This window comes from Phacochoerus africanus, chromosome 9 (assembly GCF_016906955.1).
Source record: "Phacochoerus africanus isolate WHEZ1 chromosome 9, ROS_Pafr_v1, whole genome shotgun sequence".
Classification (NCBI taxonomy): domain Eukaryota; kingdom Metazoa; phylum Chordata; class Mammalia; order Artiodactyla; family Suidae; genus Phacochoerus; species Phacochoerus africanus.
Window position 1 is genome coordinate 99012930 of NC_062552.1, and position 23555 is coordinate 99036484.

At 40.9% G+C, this 23555-nt stretch overlaps 1 protein-coding gene across 1 annotated transcript in view; it reads left to right on the forward strand.

Moving 5' to 3' along the window:
* Window positions 1-4720: 4720 nt before the first annotated feature.
* Window positions 4721-23555, forward strand: part of RBM25 (RNA binding motif protein 25) — a 62225-nt gene continuing 43390 nt past the window's right edge. The window contains 4 exon segments of the mRNA XM_047794653.1: window positions 4721-4907; window positions 16255-16371; window positions 16484-16604; window positions 22690-22739. Coding sequence (XP_047650609.1) covers window positions 16330-16371; window positions 16484-16604; window positions 22690-22739 — 213 coding nt within the window. The 5' untranslated portion in view covers window positions 4721-4907; window positions 16255-16329.

Here is a 23555-nt window from a genome sequence, read left to right on the forward strand (position 1 = left end):
ATATGTATTTAAGTTTAAACTATTTGTAGAAATTTAACTGGTATAGCCCTTTGGAAGAGTTATTTGGTAGTATCTATTTAAATTTAGAAATTAGCATACCCTTCCCCCTTTCCTTTCCACTCCTAGGTATCAGTCCTAGAGAAATGTGGACACGTATTTTGAAGGAAACATGTATAAAGATGGTAATGGCAGGATTGTTTAAATGCATACAATTTGGAAACAAATGTTCATAAATATGAGAATGATTATTTTAAACTGTATGGTGAATTTATGGTTGCCTTCTCAGTGTCCATTTCCCTCTTCCTCTTTTCTAACAGAATTCAAATTTAGTACAATTTTCCAAGCACAGACCTTAGATTTCAGAGAAAGCCAACCCATTTCTTCACTGAAGGAATAGGCCTGGTTTTCTAAGAAATTTTGCATCTATCTTGCCAATTATTATTTCAGGCACGAGGAAGAAACTCAGTTTAGGAGGTGATTCAATTGGTTCCTGGGTCTGCTGGAAGTTCTTTGATCTTATTCTGGAAGAACTTCTGAAATTCTCTTATACACTCTCCTGAATTAAAAAGGACTTGGGGGAGTTCCCGTCGTGGCGCAGTGGTTAACGAATCCGACTAGGAACCATGAGGTCGCGTGTTTGATCCCCGCCCTTGCTCAGTGGGTTAACCATCCGGCGTTGCCGTGAGCTGTGGTGTAGGTTGCAGACGCGGCTCGGATCCCTCGTTGCTGTGGCTCTGGCGTAGGCCGGGGGCTGCAGCTCCGATTCAACCTCTAGCCTGGGAACCTCCATATGCCGCGGGAGCGACCCAAAGAAATAGCAAAAAAGACAAAAAATAAAAAATAAATAAATAAATAAAAATAAAAAGGACTTGGGGAGTTCCCATCGTGGCGCAGTGGTTAATGAATCCGACTAGGAACCATGAGGTTGAGGGTTCGGATCCCTGCCCTTGCCCAGTGGGTTAACGATCCGGCATTGCCATGAGCTGTGGTGTAGGTCCAGACGCGGCTCGGATCCCGAGTTGCTGTGGCTCTGGCGTAGGCTGGCAGCTGCAGCTCCGATTCGACCCCTAGCCCGGGAACCTCCATATGCCGCAGGAGTGGCCCAATAAATGGCAAAAAGACAAAAAAAAAAAAAAAAAAAAAAAAAAAGAAAGGACTTGGGCTTGAAAGTTCCCATTGTGGCTCAGCAGGTTATGAACCTGACTAGTATCCATGAGGATTTTGTTCTATCCCCGGTCTTGCTCAGTGGGTTAAGGATCCAGATTGCTGTGAGCTGAGGTGTAGGTCGCAGACGTGGCTTGCATCTGGCGTGGCTGTGGTGTAGGCCAGAGGCTACTGCTCAGATCTGACCCCTAGCCTGGGAACCTCCACATGCTGTGAGTGCGGCCCAAAAAAGACCAAAAGAAAAAAAAAGTGGCTGAATCCATAGTCTCAAATCTCTCTTCTCTTAGCTCTACTTTCTTCTGTGTTGGTTTCATTCTTATCCCCAGTATTTTTTTCTTTTTCTTCTTTTCTTTTCTATGCTCACAGCATGCAGAAGTTCCTGGGCCAGGGGTCAAACCTGAGCCACAGCAGTTACAATGCCAGATCCTTAACCTGCTGAGCCACCAGGAAACTCCTCCCCAGTACTTCTATGCTTAAATTCTCCCAGATTTAAATTAAGTGAAGAAAAAGTGCCCTCCCCCCATTCCCCACCCCCATCTCTCTTAAGCATTATTTCTGACAAGATGAGGCACACAGTGTAAATGGCTGAGAGCATGGACTCAGGAACTAGATTGGCTCTATCAATTCCTTTCCCTATAACCTTGGGCAAATTATTTAACTTCCTCAAGCCTTCCTTTTTTCATCTGGATTACAATAGTTTCTGCTTCCCTGAGTTCCTGTGAGATTTAAAGTTGCTGATAGTTGCAAGATGCTTATAACAGTGCCTGATACAATGTAAGAGCTAAATTATTGGCTCTGATTGATCCTAAGTCTGTCCTGGTATCTGAGGGTTCTGGCTAGGGTTGGAACTTTGTATTCGAACTACAAAGATCTGCAGTAGTGGAAGCATTGTTAATTTTTTTCTTTTTTCTTTTTCTTCTTAGCTTTTTATTTTTTTGCTTTTTAGGGGTGTATCTGTGGCATATGGAAGTCCCCAGGCTAGGGGTCAAATTGGAGCTGCAGCTCTGAATCTGAGATGCCTCTGTGAGCTACACTGCAGCTCACAGCAATGCCGTTGGATCCTTACTCCACGGAGCTGGGGCCAGGGAATGAACCTGAATCCTCATGGATACTAGACGGGTTCATTACTGCTGATCCACAACAGGAACTCCCAAGGATGGTTTCTTCTAAGAAATTTGGAGTGTGTGCCTTTACCAAACACCAGGGAATGGATGCTGGATCAACATAAACAAACAAACGTCTACTATAGGAAAGTAAGCAAACTGTTGCTTGAGACAACTTCTCTCCAGTAATACATGTATAATGTCTAACAATATATAGGGATACAGAGTAACCTAGAGCATTTCTCTGTTTGTGCTTGAGATTGTTACAAAAAAAGGTGGGGTGGGGGGAAGAGTTCTCTTGCAGCATAACAGGTTAAGGATCCCGCATTGGCACTGCAACAGCTTGGGTCACTGCTGTAAGAAGGGTTTAATCCCTGGCCTCGAAATTTTCACATGCTGCGGGCATGGCCAAAAAAAAAAAAAAAAAAAGAAAAGAAAAAGAAAGATAAAAAGAAAAAAAAGAAAAAAAAGGGGCAAACTTTTTTTTTTGCCATTTCTTGGGCTGCTGTCACGGCATATGGACGTTCCCAGGCTAGGGGTCTAATTGGAGCTGTAGCTGCCAGCCTATACCACAGCCACAGCAAAACAGGATCCAAGCCATGTCTGCCACCTACACCACAGCTCGTGGCAAGGCCAGATCCTTAACCCACTGAGCAAGCCCAGGGATCAAACCCACATCCTCATGGATACTAGTCGGATTTGCTAACCACTGCGCCATGATGTGAACTCCAGGGCAAACTTCTTATTTGTAAAATGTAGCTGGCATTTGACTAGCACTACTAAAAAAATATCTTCTCTCTCTCCTTTTTTTTTGGCCACAGTGTGCAGTGGCTTGATGTAGGATCTTGGTTCCCAGACCAGAGATTGAACTGGGGCTGCTGCAGTGAAAGTGCTGAATCCTAAACACTAGACCACCAGAGCATGCCCTGAAAAAGGTATTTTCATGGGCCTTAGTTAATTTGATCCTTGCAATAGCGCAGAGGAGTAGTTATTATTGGTCTTTCTTAATGGTAATAAACCTAGCAAGCAGAAATGCAGGATGTTATTTTACAAACGGTGGTACTGTTATAGCCTTTCCTATTAGTCTCCCATTGCTTTTTTTTTTTTTTTCTCTTTGTCTTTTGTCTTTTTAGGGCCACACCCGCAGTATATGGAGGTTCCCAGGCTAGGGGTCTAATCAGAGCTGTAGCTGCCGGCCTACAACACAGCCACACCAGATCTGAGCTGCATCTGCGACCCACACCACAGCTCACAGCAATGCTGGATCCTTAACCCACTGTGTGAAGCCAGGGATTCAACCCACAACCTCATGGTTCTTAGTTGGATTCATTTCTGCTGCGCCATGACGGGTACTCCCTCCCATCGCATTTTATGTTCTGTTGATACCGGTGTATATTCATTTCTTTCAATCAGCTATATATTTATTGAGCACTTGCTATGTATCAGGCGTTGTTCTTGGAACGGGGGAAACTCAGGAGTGAACAAAACAGACAATACTGGCACTCCTTAAGTTTACATTTTAGCGGCATATGGGCAGACAAACCATAAAATAAGAAAATTATAGAGTAGATGGTTGTAAGTGTTATAGAGTAAAATTAAACAGGAAACGCAGGTGGGGAGTGTGTAGGTAGGATCAATTTTATATGCAGTAGTCAGAGTTTGTCACCTCTTCTGCTTTGTTTGCAGCTCTTCCAAACAACAACAACATCACTCCTATTTACCTCCATATTTCCAGCACCAGGCACTTAAGGGAGGCAATGACTGCATACTGAATAAATTATAATCCTTCTGAGAAGTAAGCAGTTAGGAAACAAAGGCCTGTAAATAGATACTAACCATACAGTCCATAAACTGAAGAACCTAATCTTTTGTGATTAGTTCATTTCCATTAGTTTAATAATCTTTATAGCACGTTTACATTACAGAATGAAAGCTGTATTAAATTTAAAGGCCGTTTCAGTAATTTCAAGCAATGTTTTTTGGCCCTTTTAGGGCGCGAAAGCTGTGTATTGGAGGTGTGTGTGTTTCCATTTTTTGAAAAAAATCACCCCTTGCCCTATCTCTTGGTATCAAGAGTAGCTGTTTTCTAAGGAAACATTAACACTTGGGGTTTCTACGGAGGTGCTGGGTTATCAGTCCATCGAACTTCAGTGAGCCACAAAACAAGGTTCTAAACCTCGAAACACAAACTACAAAAATCGAGAAATCCTCTAACAGTCCTCGGGCAGGGTCCAGCCGGAACCTTGACCTCAAGATGGCGTCGCCTAATCATAAGATTCAATCAGCTCCAATCAAAAATGGCAGGGTGGGTCTTAATTTACAGCTTAAGCCTTTCTAGCCCTCACTAGGCGCTCCTTCTCTTTGGTTGTTCGCCGCTGATTCAGAGCCTACAGTGAAGACTATCTAGAACGCTCGTCTCTATGATCTTCCTCTCCACTCCCCCAGCCGCAGTGCACGCCGGGCAATAGGAAGACCTCCAGAAGCTCCCCGCGCTGCGCGGCTGTGTTTGCGGCCTGTGGGAGTAGGAGCCTCGGAACCAATCTCCCGGCGAGCGGTGCGCAGAAACCTCGAACCGGTGGAGCCCACTCGTAACCTGGGGCCCACAAGGCCGCGAAGACAGTACCGTTTTCTCGGCGGCGGGTGAGTTCACGCCTCTCAACGCGTGTGGAAACCGGGAGACGGGGTAGTTTGGCTGGCGGAGAAGGGAAAGCCGCCGGGGAGGCTGCGAAAGGGCCGGGTGGGATGGGGATGGGGGGGGGGGGGTTGGGTGGGGGAGGGGACGGGCACGAGGCTTAGGTTTCTCCACTTCTCTAAGGCCTCGAAAACCAGTGGGCCCAGCTATAGCCTGGGGACGCCGGACCTATTGCCAGAGCCTTCCTCCTTGCATTGCTCCTCACTTTCCTTTTCACGGCCCGCCACGAAGTGGCCTCGGCCCTTTCTGGGCTCCACGTTTACCACAAAACGATCGGTCGGCCCTTGGGGAGCTCGTCTCTTTGGCCCCTTTCTAACCCGAGCCTGCGGAAGCCCTACGGTAGATATTCTGGGCCTAGGATAGGTTTGCACCGGGCTCTGCCTAGAAGCCGGCCAGCACCCACCCTTTTCAGCGAGGTCACCAACTGATTTCTTTCCCTTCCCCTTTGGTCATCTAAAGCCCGCCACCGAGTGAACTGCTCCCTCTCTCCCCGCCCTGAATTTAGCTACTGCTCACCTTTTCTAGCACTCCCTTGGTTGGTCTGCCTGTCTAAGATTGTGATGAGTGTTGTGGTCCTGCCCCCTTCCTCCACTGGAGGTTCCCGTAAACTGTATCCCCATTGATTCTCAGGGATGACCAAGCTCCACATTAAAATACGTTACGTCGTTCTCGTCCTTCTTTGCTCTTCAGTACTACTTTTTAAATGCGTTTTTTCGAAATAGTTATAGGAGTGTGAAGATTATTTCGGAGTTATGTAGTATGGATTTATGTAGCCATGGAAGAGCCATTTTAATATTGGACAGAGTGGAGCAGATCCAAAGGGGGGAGGAGATTGGACTTCTCTTGCACCAGACTGCTCTAGTTTGAAGTACTGTGAATTGGGTAGTTGGCAGTAGTTTATAAACAATTTTTATATTGTTTTGAGAGCTTTAACTTCTAAAAATATTCAAAGGCCTACAAAGACATTCAGTTGGTCATCAGTTCCTCATGATTCAGTTAGATACTGTGCCATTCTACTTAATTTAACTTAAAGCCTTGGGTTTCTTCACCTGTAAAATGAAGATTATTAACTATTATCCACCTCATAGATTATTTGGATTGGGAATTAATTGAGAAAACCGTATGTAAAGTCCTTAGTGCAGTGCCCAACTAACCTAGTAAGTGTTTAATCCCTATTAACTGTTATTTGTTATTTGAGAATTTTCAAAAGTGACATAGGAGGCTGACTCTGACTCTAACATTTTCCAGTGTACTCTGGATAGACTTTTATAAATAAAGTCAAAGTTAATTGTTGGTATGTTACTCGTAGAAAGAGGCATTGTGATAAGCGAAAGAGCCTTTGGATTGGTAATTTCAGGATAGTAGAGACCTTGGAGTCCCTTATTGTGTTTCTTTGGACAAGTTAGCTTCTTTATCTGTAAATGAAGAATACTATAGCCACACTAGGTAATTTGGGAGATTTATGAGATAATGTATAATGAAAGGTTTTGTAAACAAAAGTAAGTAAATTAAGATGTTAGCTGATTTTTTAAGAAATTGTTGACTTACATTTTCTAAAATTAAAAAAAATTTTATTATAGTTGATTTACAGTGTTCTGTCAACTTCTGATGGACAGCAAATGACCTAGTTACACATGTATATAGATTGTTTTTCTCATATTGTCTTCTATCATCTTCTATCACAAGTGATTGGATATAGTTCCTTGTGTTATACAGCAGGACGTCATTGCCTATCCATTCTAAACGTAATAGTTTGCATCTACTAACCCCAGACTTCCAGGCCATCCCACTCCCCCCTCTCCCCGCAGTTGCAATTCTGTTCTCCATGTCTGTGGGTCTGTTTCTGTTCTGTAGATAGGTTCATCTTTGTCATATTTTTTTATTTTAAAAAATTTTTGCTTTTTGGAGTTCCCATCGTGGCGCAGTGGTTAACGAATCCGACTAGGAACCATGAGGTTGCGGGTTCGATTCCTGGCCTTGCTCAGTGGGTTAAGGATCCGGCGTTGCCGTGAGCTGTGGTGTAGGTTGCAGACGCGGCTCGGATCCCGCGTTGCTGTGGCTCTGGCATAGGCCGGTGGCTACAGCTCTGATTTGACCCCTAGCCCGGGAACCTCCATATGCCGTGGGATCGGCCCAAAGAAATAGCAAAAAAAGACAAAAAAAATTAAAAAAATTTTTTTGCTTTTTTAGGCCCACACCTGCAGCGTATGGAAGTTCCTAGGCTAGGGGGGGAATTGGAGCTGCAGCTGCTGGCCCACACTGCAGCAACGCCAGATCCTTAACCCACTCAGTGGGGCCAGGGGATCAAACTGGCATCCTTGTGGATACTAGTCAGTTCATTACCATTGAGCCACAGTGGGAACTCCTGTGCCATAGTTTAGATCCACGTGTAAGTGATATACGGTATTTGTCTTTCTCTTTCTGACTTCACTTAGTATGAGAATCTCTTATTGTATCCATGTTGCTGCAAATGGCATTATTTCATTCTTTTTTTATGGCTGAGTAGTATTCTATTGTATATAGGTACCACATCTTCTTAATTCATTCATCTTATTGATGACATTTAGGTTGTTTCCATGTCTTGGATATTGTGAATAGGGCTACAATGAACATAGATAGGGGTGCATGTATCTTTTTGAATAAAAGTTCTGTCCTGATACATGCCTAGGAGTGGGATTGCTGGATCATATGGTAGTTCTATACTTAGTTTTCTGAGGAACTTCCATACTATTTTAATCTTTTTTAGCTATTTTTATTGAATAATTAATCTTCTTAGTTACCAAATTTCCTTTTTTTTAGCTACAAGCAAATTAGCTACCTACCTTTTTCATTCACACATGATTTAGAGAAAAATTGCATTGACTGGAAGCAAAAGTAATCATTGAATCTTTTAAGATCTTACAAAAACATTCTGTTTGTTTTTTTAATCTCGATTGTGTTTTCTGAAACTATCATTACCATTCATGTGAGGATTTTGACAGATTCCTCAAACTATTTTTTTTTTTTTTGTCTTTTTAGAGCCATACCTGCAGCACATGGAAGTTCCCAGGCTAGAGGTCAAATCTGAGCTGTAGTCACTGGCCTATGCCACAGCTGCAGAAATGCCAGATTTGAGCCATATCTGCGAGCTACACCACGGCTCATGACAGTGCCGGATCCTTAACCCACTGAGCAAAGCCAGGGATCAAACCTGAGTCCTCATGAGTACTGGTCAGATTCATTTCCACTGAGCTACAACAGGAACTCCTACTCAAACTTTTTGAGTAGCTTTCCCCCTTCTTTTTTTTTTTTGTCTTTTGTCTTTTGTCTTTTTTTTTTTTGTTGTTGTTGTTGTTGCTATTTCTTGGGCCACTCCCGCAGCACATGGAGGTTCCCAGGCTAGGGGTCCAATCAGAGCTGTAGCCACCGGCCTACGCCAGAGCCACAGCAACTCGGGATCCGAGCCGCGTCTGCAACCTACACCACAGCTCACGGCAACGCTGGATCGTTAACCCACTGAGCAAGGGCAGGGACCGAACCCGCAACCTCATGGTTCCTAGTTGGATTCGTTAACCACCGCGCCAAGATGGGAACTCCGTTTTTTGTTTTTGTTTTTGTTTTTTTGTCAGAATCGCTATTATTTCTTGCAGAGATTTTTTTTTTCTTTATTGGCAAATTAATGTTCATTCATGTCAGTGATTCTTGCCAGAATTATTGATATTGCCTTTTAACTTTTTCTTTTGACATAATTTCAGACTTAAAACTGTAAGAACAGTACAAAGAATTCTCAAATATCTTTCACTCAGATTCTCCAAATGATAATATTTTATCAATTTGCTTTATTTTCCTCTCCTCTTTATCGCCATAGCTTCCTTCTGAAATCTTCCGCTAGTAAGTTGCAGCTGTGGTATCCCTCTTAACCTCTTAATACTTAGGTGGTATTTCCTGAAACCAAGTTTATTCTCTTAGCAACAGTACAGTGATTAAAATCAAGAAGTTAATATTGATAAAATCTATAGGTCTTAATTGGATTTTACCTGAAATTCTGAATTGGTGTTGCACTTTTTAAAAAAGTGGTTTTGTTAAGATATAGTTGCATGTAAAATTGATTTATTATAAATGTACAGTTCACTTATTTTTAGTAAATGTTCAGAGTTGTTCAACCATTACCCTGAGGGGATCTCTCTTTTCTGTTTGCAAGTCACTCCCTGTTCCCAACCCCAGCTCTAGACTACCACTAATCTTTCCCTATAGTTAGTATTGCTTTTTTTTTTTTTTTTTTTTTTTTGGTCTTTGTAGGGCTGCACCTGCTGTGAGGCTGCCAGGCTAGGGGTCAAATCAGAGCTACAGCTGCTGGCCTACACGACCGTCACAGCAACACTGAATCTGAGCCACATCTTCGACCTATACCACAGCCCCTGGCAACACCAGATCTTAATCCACTAAGTCTGGCCAGGGATTGAACCCGAATCCTTGTGGTTCCTAGTCGGGTTCATTAACTGCTAAGCCACAATGGAAACTCGAGTATTGCTTTCTTTTCTTTTCTTTTCTTTTTTTTTTGGTCCCTTTTTTTTGCCTTTTCCTATGTTCGCTCCCGCAGCACATGAAGGTTCCTAGGCTAAGGGTCTAATTGGAGCTGTAGCCCCCGGCCTACACCACAGCAATGTGGGATCCAAGCCTCGTCTGCGACCTACACCACAGCTCACGGCAATGCTGGATCCTTAACCCACTGAGCGAGGCCAGGGATCAAACCCGAAACCTCATGGTTCCTAGTTGGATTCGTTAACCACTGAGCTACCATGGGAACTCTGAGTATTGCTTTCTTAATCATTAAACTAGTAAAATAGCAAAATAGAAGTTTGAGAAAAAGATCAACTTCCTTTTTGGAGACTCAAAACACTTGAGTATCTTCATATCTTTGAAGTTTTCCTGTAAAAGAAATGTTTTGTTAAGTAATCCCATTCTTCTTTGGTCATGGAACTTTTCCTAGGAATAGTTCCTAAAGATTCCAGTTCTGTGGAAATTCAGTTGAGAAATTTTTTTTTTTAATTGAAGTATAGTTGGTTTATAGTGTTGTGTTAATATCTGTTGCACAGGAAAGTGATTCAACTATACATATATATATGTTCTTTTTTTAAATACTCTTTTACATTATGGTTTATCTTTGAATTTTGAATATAGTTCCCTGTGATACACAGTAGGATCTTGTTGTTTATTCATTCTATATATAATGCCTTACATTTGCTAACCCCAGACATTCATTCCATCTCTCCTCCAACCCCTTTTCTGTCTTTTGAATCTGTTTCTAGATAGGTTCACTCCCTTTTCCCACCCTAGCTCTAGACTACCACTAATCTTTCCCTATAGTTAGTCTTTTTTTTTTTTTTTTTTGGTCTTTTTAGGGCTGCACCTGTGGCACATGGACGTTCCTAGGCTAGGGGCTGAATCGGAGCTGTAATTGCTGGCCGGTGCTACCACCACAGCAACACAGATCCAGGCCTCATCTGCGACTTTACCACAGCTCACAGCAACGACAGATCCTAAACCCACTGAGCAAGGCCAGGGATCAAACCTGTGTCCTCATGGATACTAGTTGGATTCATTACTGCTGAGCCATGACAGGAACTCCCATTTGTGTCATATTTTAGTTTCCACATGTAAATGGTATCATATATTTGTCTTTCTGATTTAGTATGATAATTTCTAGTTGCATCCATGTAGCTGCACACAGTATCATTTTCTTCTTTTTTATGGCTGAGTAGTATTCTGTTGTATATATGTACCACATCTTTATCCATTCATCTGTTGATGGACATCTAGGTTGCTTCCATGTCTTGCTGTTGTGACTAGTGCTGTGAATATAGGTGTAAATATATCTATTTTGTAAAATGTTTTTTATGGCCACACTCATGGCGTATGGGAGTTCCCAGGCCAGGGGTGAATTTGAGCTACAGCTGTGGCCTACACTGCAGCTATGGCAATGCCAGATCCTTTAACCCACTGTGGTGGACTGGGGATCAAAGTCATGCCTCCTCAGTGACGCAGGTCATTTCGGTCAGATTCTTAACCCACTCCACCACAGTGGGAACTTGCATGTATCTTTTTTTTTTTTTTGTCTTTGTAGGTCCGCACTCATGGCATATGGAGGTTCCCAGGCTAGGGGTTGAATCAGAGCTGTAACTGCAAGCTACACCTCAGCTCATGGCAACACTGGATCCTTAACCCACTGAACAAGGCCAGGGATCAAACCTGTGTCTTCCTGGATATTAGTTAGATTTGTTTCCGCTGAACCATGATGGGAATACTGATGTACCTTTTTGAATTATAATTTTGTCTGGATATATACCCAGGAGTGGGATTGCTGGATCATATGGTAGTTCTATTTCTAGCTTTCTGAGGAACCTCCGTACAGGTTCCCTTTTCTTCACACCCTCTCCAGTGTTTGTTATCTGTAGAGTTTGTTTTTTTGTTTTGTTTTGTTTTTTGGCTGTGCTCACAGCTTACAGAAGTTCCTGGGCTGGGAATGAAACCTGCATCACAGCAGCAACCCAACCCACTGCAGTGACAACACCAGATCCTTAACCCACTGTAACTAAGTGAACTCCTGTAGAGAAATGTGATGAAGGGCTTGCTTTGCTCAGGCTGGGGCAGTTAATGTAGGCTATAAGCAGAGCAGTAAACAGTGCATGCTATAGTAATGATCATTTATATTTAATGTGGAGCCACTGGACTGGATGTATAACTACACATAATAAGTTAAAATTTGCTCTTTCAGAACTAATAAAAAATAATGCTTAGGAAAGAACCTGGCACATAATTGTAGCTACTGAATGAATAAATTGTGTATGAGTGTTTGCTGAGGAGAATCTGTTGGTTCATTTGCCTCTTACCATTTCAGAAATTTGGCAGTGTCCTGAGGGGGTTAGCTTGTAAATTTATTCCTGGTGAAATGCTTTATTTCTATCAGGATAAATCACCCTGTAATAGAAGAATGCTTATAAGCAGTAATGTTATTCTCATGACTGAAGAAAAAGAGTAGTTTAAAAAAATAGAGTTAAAGAAGTGAAAAAGAGGAGTTCCCGTCGTGGTGTAGTGGTTAACGAATCTGAATGGGAACCATGAGGTTGAGGGTTCGATCCCTGACCTTGCTCAGTGGGTTAACGATCCGGTGTTGCTGTGAGCTGTGGTATAGGTTGCAGACGTGGCTCGGATCCCATATGCCGTGGGAGTGGCTCAAGAAAAAGGCAAAAAGACAAAAAAAAAGTGAAAAAGAAAAGCATCATGCATGCATATGTTGAGTGGTAGAGATAAATCTTCATTAGACGTTTTTTTTGGGAGTTCCTTGGTGTCTCAGCAGGTTCATGATCCCTCATTGTCACCACAGTGGCTGAGGTTGCTGCTGTGTGGGGAACTTCCATATGCTGCTGGTGCAGCCAAAAGTTTTCTTTTTTGGTGGGGGGGGCACCAAATTTAGTGAGAAAAAATTTTCGTGCAGTAAAACACACCCACTCTAATTTCATGGATTTTGATGAATGCATAAACCTATAGGACCAATGCCACCCTACAGATAGGGAACACTTCCAGCATAGGTGCTAGTATTTGTTACTTTGGGCCATAAGGTTTCATAGTTCATAGGTAAAAAAATGCTTTGAACCTTCTAAAGGTGAAGCATTACTGTTCAGATATTCTTAATTTTAGTGCTAATAAATAACCTCTGTATCTCTCTTAACCTCTGCATCCCACACACAATCCCTCAGCAACTGGCTACATCCAAAGTAATCCAGAAGCCAATAACTTGTTACCACTTCATTGCTACCACTTGTTCTAGCCCACCCTTCTCTTGTCTGGTTTATTGCAATAGTCTTTTGCTTCTCTACCTTTGTTCTCTTCCAGTCTTATCTTAACATAGTGGCTAGTGACACTTAAAATATGTCAAGTCAAAAACCTTTCAAGAGTTTTCCATCTCATTCAGAGTAAAAACCAGTACCTTTACAGCAGCCTACAAAGGCAGCCTACAAAGACTTAACACTCTTTGAACCCCCTCCCCATCTCCAACTTGCCACCAGAACTATGCTCCAGCTGTTGGCCTTGTTATTCCTTCTGCAGACACTGCATACCCACTTCAGGCTCTTCATATTTTGTTGGAAGGCTATCACTCCCAGATAATGAATAGGGTTTCCTGCCTTGTTCTCTTTCAAGTCGTTGTTCAGATGTTACCTTCTTGGTGAGACTTGACTGTGTTTAAAATAAAGCTTTCTGTAGCTCTCTTCCTACTTCATTCTATAGAGTGCCTACTAACTTTGAATATCTGTATAATTTATTATGAGTATATTATAATTTACTGATCACCTATAAAAATCATAAGTTTTGCTTATGGTTATAAGTTTGTTCTTAGTCATTTTCACATATGTCGAAACATACAAAACTTTATGTTGAAATAAATGGTACTCATTTTAGGATGTTAAAATGAACATTAATATTTATCAGAGGAGTTCCTCAGTGGTAAGGAACCTTACTGGAATCCATGAGGATGACGTGGGTTTGATTCCTGGCCCTGCCCAGTGGGTTAAGGATCCAGCATTGCTGTGAGCTGTGGTGTAGGTCGCAGACGTGGCTCTCAGATCTGGTGTGGTTGTAGCTGTGGCCGGAAGCTGCAGCTCCTATTTGATCCTTAGCCTGGGTACTTGGCCTTGGGTACAGCCCTAAAAGGGTGTGAGGGGGATTTTATCAGAGGTCACCAGGAATGTTTGTTTTCTGAATTTCCTTAGGAGGGGCTGATCACCTTTGAATAAGCAAGTTTTGAAAGTTCCAGATATAAGTGAAATATTGCATAGAAAAATTAGAAGTGAATGAAATGAGTGTATTAGCAGAAACTAAAACATAATCTGGTTAATTCTTAACAGAATGAATGATATATTTGAAAACCATGAAAAATAGTTTAAACCCTTCCAAGAACATGGAGAGAGGGTTTTTTTAAAAAAGTAGTATTTATATTTAATACTCAGGAAAAAGTGATTCTAAAGATGAATTCAGGGCCCAATCTTTGTAACCATTGTGAGGCTAAGCACTGGGTCATTGCTAGAATAGTGTCTGGCACATGGTAGCTTCTAAATACATTTATTTTAAAAGATTCTCAGAGTTTGTTTACTGATTCATTCATTGATTATTTATTCAACAGGTATTAATACCAACTGCCCTTCTAAGAAAGTGCTGAGATAGAGTATTATAATGATAATACAAGAGCTTCTGTAAGTAGGACAGTAGCCCTCTCTGTTTTAAAAGGATATATACTCCTGTCCCCTTCCATATAGAATATTTGGTTTTTTTGGGGGGGGGGCAAAAGAATGTTAAAATAAAATTATTAAAATATTCAATACTTTTACAATCTTAAATTAGTTGCATTTTTCTTTTTAATTTATGTGGATACCTACTTAATATTTTAAGGCATTTCCAGTACCTTATTTGCTAATGTATGACATCATCCTAGGAATTTACTTGTAAAGCTTTCTAAGTATTTTAAGTATAATGTGTTTTTTGCAATTTAAATTTTATAGAATATTATATATTCTAACTCAGTGAAAAGAATACTCTTGAGAAAGAATAGCTGTGAGGGTGAAGGACATGCTTTTTAAAGAAATGTCTCATAAACATAAGCTCATTGTTAATTAGGGAAATGCAGGTTGAAACAAGAGAATATCTTTTACGTATCAGATTGTTAAAATTTAAACACTGATTCATTCCAGTGATGAGGAAAGGGAATACCCATGTGCTGGTGGTGGGAATATTAATTTGTACACTAGATTTAAGAGGATGGTATGAAGGTAAAATGTAGATACATATAGTATTGTATGTCCAATATGTCCAAGAATGTTTAACATTATTTGTAAGAGGTAAAAATGTGAAGTTAACCATCAGTGTTGGTTAATTATTTTATATCTATAAAGTGGTAGTTTACTGCATTATGAAAAATAGAACATTTTGAACTGACATGACGAGATGTTAATTAGGGAGAAATGCACGTAACAATATAGTATGATTATATTGTTTGCAGAAAAACACAAATGATTATATATTAGCTTGTGTATAGAAAGATACTTAGAAGAATACAACGATTTATACCAAACTCTTGGGATTAGGGACAAGAAAGTGGAAGACATGCACTTTTTATCCTCTCTCTTCTGAAGGGTGAGTAAAACAATACATAAAACACAGAAAAGAAAATAGAGAAAAACATATTTTAAAAGCTTCTAACAATTCTAGACTTCCTCAGTTACAGAGTAGGTGGAGAGTTTTTCCAAAAGAAGTATCTCCTATTAATCAAATCACTACTTTTAGCATCATCACTGATATGAAATCAACCCCTTATTTGGGCTGCTTTTTAAAGTTGGGGCGTGGAATCCTACTAGGACCTTCTAACATTGTTTTTCTACTTCTTCCAATAGTTTTGGAAACTTCTTAGATACTTCTATTCATTTAGCTAAAAGACAATTTATTTTAAGTAATAATATCACAAACCAAATGAAACTGTTCAGTGTGTTCTTACATTTTTAAAAATCATATGCCAGCATCTCATTCTTGAATTTTATTCTCTCTTTCATTCATTGAATATCATTCAAGAATGGTTAAAAGTTTGCTTTTAAATTTAAGAAAAATTATCACTTTTTTCTTATTGTCATACATTATATATGTTCTCTTTATATTTGAATGGTTACTATGTGATCTGATAGCAGGAGGTTCTCTGCAATTCTCATGGCCTCAGGTTTGTAGAATGTCACTGAGACATTCATTTGTCCTTGAAGAATTGGCCAGCATTGAATCAAGGAATACAAATACTGTGTTACTTTGTAAATTTAGTTTTCAGGGTGCTTATGTGTATAAAAATGTATGCATCAGAACATTTAAAAAACCTGTTAGATATCTCCCTGGATTCTGAGTTTGGTTTAAAAATATTCGTTGAGGGAGTTCCCCTCGTAGAGTAGAGGAAATGAATCCGACTAGTATCTATGAGAATGTATGTGGGTTTGATCCCTGGCCTTGCTTAGTGGGACCCGGCCTTGCTGTGAGCTGTGGTGTAGGTCGCAGACATGGCTCCGATCCCTAGTGGCTGTGGCTGTAGTGTAGGCCAGCAGCTGCAGCTTCAATTCGACCCCTGGCCTGGGAACTTTCATATCCCCTGGGTACGGCCCTAAAAAAAAAAAAAAAAAGCAAAAAATAAAAAAGTAAAAAGATTCATTGATATTTGGTATTTAATTTTTGGATATTAACTGAACTTCAAAATTTTTTTCTTCCTTTATATGTATTCCCATATGATTGTAGGAGTCTATCCTGAACTTAGATCGTGTACATTTTGGGAAGTTATTTTAGAAAAGATCTAAGTTTAAAAAATTCTCAATGGACAGACAGAGAAAAGAGGGTCTTTGCCAACTCCTTTGGGTAAGAAAACTTTAGAATTTTGCAGATACTCTAATAATGAAGGCCAATGCACCAGGCGTATCAAATTGTTAAGTTTTCAAATAACATAATTTGTCACAATTTCTTTCTTTAGACTGCTGCAGTAAGAATGTCTTTCCCCCCTCATTTGAATCGCCCTCCCATGGGAATCCCAGCACTCCCACCAGGGATCCCACCCCCACAGTTTCCTGGCTTTCCACCACCTGTACCTCCAGGTAAGTTTGTAGATATTGTTGTTTTGTTTTCTTTTTTGTTTTTTTGAAGTAAAGTTGTTTTACAGTTAGTTTCTGGTGTACAGTGAAGTGATTCAGTTTTTTATAAATATACTTACATGTATTTTTTAGATTTTTTTTTCCCTTATGGTTTATTATAGGATTTCGAATATAGTTACCTGTGCTGTACAGTAAATCCTTGCTTATCTATTTTATATATAGTAGTTTGTATTTGCTAATCCCAAACTATTCCCCTTCCACTCTTTGGTAACTGTTAATTTGTTTTCTATGTCTATGAGTCTGTTTTGTAACAAGATAATTTGTATCATCTTTTAGGCTACATATGTAAGTAATGATATTTGTCTTTCTCTGACCTTCTTCACTTGGTATGAGAATCTCTGGTTACAACCATGTTACTGCAAATGGCATTATCTCATTCTTTCTCATGGGTGAATAATATTAAGGCATAAAACTGAAGTTTAAATACTATCAGTTTAGTATCTCATGTAACAATTACTGAGTTTTAGTAACTTAACTGCTCTGTAATGGACTATAAAGGTGTTTTGCTGAAAAGAGGGATTGAGAACATGTTAACAGAAAACTGTATAATAAAGTTAGTTGTCGGAGTTCCCGTCGTGGTGCAGTGGTTAACGAATCCCACTAGGAACCATGAGGTTGCGGGTTGGATCCCTGGCCTTGCTCAGTGGGTTAACGATCCGGCGTTGCCGTGGGCTGTGGTGTAGGTCCAGACGCGGCTCGGATCTCGAGTTGCTGTGGCTCTGGTGTAGGTCAGTGGCTACAGCTCCGATTGGACCCCAGCCTGGGAACCTCCATATGCCGAGGGAGCAGCCCAAGAAATAGCAAAAAGACAAAAAAAAAAAAGTTGTCAACCATCAAACATTAATTACTTGAGAAGGATAGTGTCTAAGCCACTTTCATTTGGGCATCGAGTTTTGAGGGGCTTCCATATATTTTGTTTGTAGATATGTAGTCTCATAATAATATATATTTTTATTTTTTTTTTTTTGGTCTTTTTGTCTTTTTGCCATTTCTTGGGCCGCTCCCGCGGCATATGGAGGTTCCCAGGCTAGGGGTCCAATCGGAACTGTAGCTGCCAGCCTACACCAGAGCCACAACAATGCAGGATCCCAGCCGCGTCTGCAACCCACACCACAGCTCACGGCAACGCCGGATCGTCAACCCACTAAGCAAGGGCAGGGACCGAACCTGCAACCTCATGGTTCCTAGTCGGATTTGTTAACCACTGCGCCACGACGGGAACTCCTAATATATATTTTTAAAATTTCATGGCTGTACCCATGGTATATGGAAGTTCCTGGGCCAGGGATTGAATTTGAGCCACAGCTGTGGCAGTAATGGATTCTTTAACCCACTGTACCAGGCCAGGAATTGAACCTGCACCTCCACAGTGACCTGAGCCGCTATAATCAGATTCTTTTTTTTTTTTTTTGTCTTTTGTTTCTTTAGGGCTGCACCTGTGGCACATGGAGGTTCCCAGCTAGGGGTCTAATTGGAGCTGTTGCTGCTGGCCTGTGCCACAGCCACAGCAACACCAGATCTGAGCCATGTCTGCAACCTACACCACAACTCACCATGACGCCAGAACCTTAATCCACTGAGTGAGACCAGGGATCCAACCCGCAACCTCATGGTTCCTATTCGGATTCTTTTCCACTGCGCCGTGACGGGAACTCCATGTAGTCAGATTCTTAACCCACCACACCACAGTGGGAACTCCAAGATTTTTGCTTGTTTTTGGTTTTTTTTTTTTTTTTTTTTTTTTTTTTTGCTTTTTAGGGCCACAGGTTTGGAATATGGATGGTCCCAGGCTAGGAGTCAGATCAGAGCTGCAGCTGCTGGCCTACAACACAGCCACAGCAGTACCAGATCCAAACCACATCTGCCACCTACACCATAGCTCATGGCAGTGCCGGATCCTTAACCCACTGAACAAGGCCAGGGATCGAACCTGCGTCCTCATGGATGCTAGTCCGATTCATTTCCGCTGAGCCACAATGGGAATTCCAGGGAAGCATCATTGAATGATAAATCAGACTTTAGTTGCAGCTCATTCACTATTTGCATTCTTTTGCAGCATTAGTACTTGAAAAAGTAAAAAAGTGAAATACATGCTAAATTGGTATAATTCAACACCACAACACCCATATTCATGTATAATTTTTTGTGTTGCCTATTAGTACAATTACATGAACTCTGAGATAATGTCTGTGATTTTCACATTATATATTAAGTGAGAAAGTAAGTTTGAAAAAATGTAATTTTTCTTTAATCATGTATATAGAAAGAATGTAGGGTTCCCCCTCCCCTTTAATTCCTGAGAGTTCCCTTCCCCTAGTATAACCTTTCTTAACAGTTTTTGGTATGTAAGTCCAGAGATGCCTTGCTTATCCCAGAGTGTTTGCTTATGTTTATGCGTCCCCTGCTTGTGTTTTGAGACTAGTGCATACACTCTTTACACTTGGCTCAATTTGCTTTTTTTTCCCAATATAGCATGTTTAGATCTTTGTAATGAGCTGCAGTACATTTTTCAGTGTGAATTCTACATTGTGTGAAATTACTAGGTTGAGGTAGGAAACATACTACTAGACATGTAGTAACTGTTGAAAAGGAAACATTTTTTTGAAATGTTTTTTTCTGAGTATTTTCTTAAATAGGAAGTTTACTTTGTGGAGGAAGTGCCACAAAGTTGGTAAATGGGTATTTGCTTTCTTTTTTGCACAGTGAAAAGTGAAACATTTAGATGTGAGTTGATGATAGTTTTGAGTATCCACTGTATTTAAGTGCTCCAATATAAATGATCTCAGTTAATCTCATAGGAACTCTGAGGAAGTAATTACCTCATTAGAACTGAGGAAACAAGCTGAGGTTAAAGAGCTTGCCCAGGGTTGCACAGCTAAAAGTGATAGAACCAAGTAAGAATTGAACCCAAGTTAATTCTGCAGTCTGTTTTGATCGATTTCATACAATCTTCCATAGGCTTATTGATAGGAATCTTGATTTTTCTTTTCTTTTTTGTCCACACCTGGGGTATGTGGAAACTTCTGAGCCAGGGATGGAAACCACACCACAGCAGTGACAACGTTGGATCCTTAACCTGCTGAGCCACCATGGATTTTTTTTTTTCTTTTGTCTTTTTGCCTTTTCTGGGGCCACTCCCATGGCATATGGAGGTTCCCAGGCTAGGGGTCTAATTGGAGCTGTAGCTGCCAGCCTACACCAGGGCCACAGCAACACGGGATCTGAGCCTCGTCTTCGATCTACACCACAACTCACGGCAACGCCAGATCCTTAACCCACTGAGCAAGGCCAGGGATCAAACCCGCAACCTCATGGTTCCTAGTCGGATTGTTAACCACTGAGCCACAACGGGAACTCCAACCACCATGGATTTTTAAAAGATAAAAATCAAGATTCCAGAGTTCCCTGTGTGGCTCAGCAGGTTAATAATGACCCAGTGTTGTCACTGTTGTGGCTCAGGTCACTGCTCTGGAGTGGGTTTGATTCCTGTCTCAGGAGCTTCTGCATACCATGGGCATGAACACAAAAATATCTTATGTTAAAAATTGGGAGTTCCCTTTGTGCCTCAGTGGTTAACGAACCTGACTAGTATATGTGAAGACAGGGTTCAAACCCTTGCCTCACTTAGTGGGTTAAGGATCCGGCATTGCTGTGAGCTTTGGTGTAGGTTGCAGACACAGCTCGGATCTTTCGTGGCTGTGGCCAGCAGCTGCAGCTCCGATTTGACACCTAGCTGGGGAACCTCCATGTGAGTGCAGCCCTGAAAAGCAAACAAAACAAAATTAAAAAACCCCCCAAAATAGAAGTTATTTTAAATATATTATATTGGAAAAATAAATGGACATTAGTTAAGTGTTTAAGATGTCATTACCAGTCTTTTTTTTTTTTTTTTTGTCTTTTTGCCATTTCTTGGGCTGCTCCCGTGGCATATGGAGGTTCCCAGGTTAGGGGTCGAATCAGAGCTGTAGCTGCCGGCCTACGCCAGAGCCACAGCAACACAGGATCCGAGCCGAGTCTGCGACCTACACCACAGCTCACGGCAACGCCGGATCATTAACCCACTGAGCAAGGGCAGGGATCGAACCCGCAACCTCATGGTTCCTAGTCGGATTCGTTAACCACTGCGACACGACGGGAACTCCTTTATTACCAGTCTTGATGGAAAATTAAATTAATGCTAAATTTGAATTGAAGAGTGATTTTTTTTTTCCAGTTGATTTATTTATTTATTTTTTATTGTTATTTCCCCAGTACAATTTTTTTTCTACTGTACAGCATGGTGACCCAGTTACATATACATGTGTACATTCTTTTTCCTCACATTATCATGCTCCATCATCAGTGACTAGACATAGTTCCCAGTGCTACACAGCAGGATCTCATTGCTAATCCATTGCAAAGGCAATAGCTTGCATCTATTAACCCCAAGCTCCCAATCCACCCCACTCCCTCCCCTTGAAGAGGGACTTTAGAACTTCCTGAGGGAGTTGTCATCGTGGCTCAGTGGTTAACAAATCCGACTAGGAACGATGAGGTTGCGGGTTCGATTCCTGGCCTTGCTCAGGGGGTTAAGGATCGGGCGTTGCCGTGAGCTGTGGTGTAGGTTGCAGACACGGCTTGGATCCAGCTTTGCTGTGGCTGTGGTGTAGGCTGGCAGCTACAGCTCCAATTAGACCCCTAGCCTGGGAACCTTCATATGCTGTGGGAGCGGCCCTAGAAAAGACAAAAAAAAAAAAAAAATTCTTGAGATATATTTAGAACATTTAAAAATTTGTTTTTAAAAAGTAAACATCTTTCAGGGATTTTCGCCTTCATTGCAACCTTTTTTTAAAAACTCAAGTGGTAAGATTTCTTCATTAGTTACGTACCCAAGGACTCACTCAGTACAGCAGCTATTGATTAGTAAACAGTGTAGTTGAAAACAGAATGCAGATTCTACTAAGATATCAATAATGATAGCCTGTCGATAGCTGTTAAACCCTCAGGACAAGTAGATGCTTGCTTTAGAGTTTTTCTCTTTGACAGTGACTGAGATTACTGATCTTTTTTTCGTGAATTTTGCTTTTATTAAATAACCAGGAATAACGAGATTCTTCCTAGGTTTCCAGAGTAATTCCTTATCTCATCCTTTTGTTTGTTAACTCTAAAGAATTTTTTTTTTTTGTCTTTTTGCCTTTTCTAGGGCCACTCCCACGGCATATGGAGGTTCCCAGGCTAGGGGTCTAGTCAGAGCTGTAGCCACTGGCCTATACCAGAGCCACAGCAATGAGGGATCTGAGCCACGTCTGCAACCTACATCACAGCTAAACCCACTAAGTGAGGCCTCATGGTTCCTAGTCAGATGCGTTAACCACTGTGCCACAATGGGAACTCCAAAAATTTATTTTTACTTTTAAAAGATTTATTAATACCATCGTTCACCATAAGTAAATTTGTACTTGTGGAAGTTTCTGGTTTTGAGGATGTACTGAACTGGATGAACATGAATTGATGACCATCCAGAATTTTATACTCCTTAAGGCAAAAGCAGGTTATAGGTAGTCTTTGCTTTTAGAATAGGTTTTTGTTTGTAAGTCTTTTGCTTTATAGGGCCGAACCGCAGCATATGGAGGTTCCCAGGCTAGGGGTCTAATGGGAGCTATAGCTGCCAGCCTACAACAGCCACAGCAATGCCAGATCCTAGCTGTGCCTGCGACCTACACCACAGCTTATGGCAGCACCGAATCCTTAACCCACTGAGCGAGGCCAGGGATCGAACCTGCAACCTCATGGTTCCTAGTCAGATTTGTTTACGCTGTGCCATGATGGGAACCCCTGTTTGTAAGTTTATGTAGACCAACCTGATGCTGTGTTGCTTGTGAAAATAAGGCATCCATCTGTATGTCATTTTCCATTAGTCCTGCATTTCCCCTTAAAAGAACTATGAGGATACTTATTTGTATGGTATATAGTTGATATGAAGTTATTGTATATATCATACATAATTGTATATATTATAATCTTAAGATTCATTATGCTTTTTTCATAGGGACCCCAATGATTCCTGTACCAATGAGCATTATGGCACCTGCTCCAACTGTAAGTATAACTTTAAGGAATTAAGACTGATGCTGCTTTTAAATATAAACAGCTTCATGCATAGGAATTATTTTAAATGTTTAAAAGAATGAAAGGAAAAGAGTAAGAGCATCCATGTATATCATACTGCTTATTTGAATGAGCATTTTCATTCAAGTGCATACATGCTGGTGCCCCTAAATATGCTCCTTAAATAAATAGATTTGTGATTTCCCACTTACTCTATAAACTGTTCATATACTTGTTATTTTCACATTTAGGCATTGGCTCTTTCACCATCCTCTCATCTTGTCTTGATCCTGGGGGATAGGAAAAGTGATGTGATATTTCTCTATCGCTCTCTTGCTTTTTTTTAAATTTTATTTCCTTTTTAGGGCTGCACCTGCAGCATATGGAATTTCCCAGGCTAGGGGTCAAATTGGAGTTGCAGCTGCCGACCTATACCACAGCTCTTGCCAACACCAGATCCTTAACCCACTGATTGAGGCCGGGGATTGAACCCTGGATCCTCATGGATCCTAGTCGGGTTCGTTACTGCTGAGCCATGACAAGGGAACTCTTAAAAAGAAAAAAAAAGTAGAAATGATTTAGCAGAATTTAAATTTTGAAATGAAAATTGAGTATATTTCTACTCTTTGCTTCCCCCACCCTAATTTTTAGCTTCTACCAGACTATTTTTTTTCTGTCCTTAGCATGATACCTTCAAACTTTACAAAGTTTTATTGAAGCCTTCACTCTACTGAAGTGTTCTATTATTCTGTCCTATGTCCTTTTTTTTTCTTTTTTTTTTTTTTGTCTTTTTGCTATTTCTTGGGC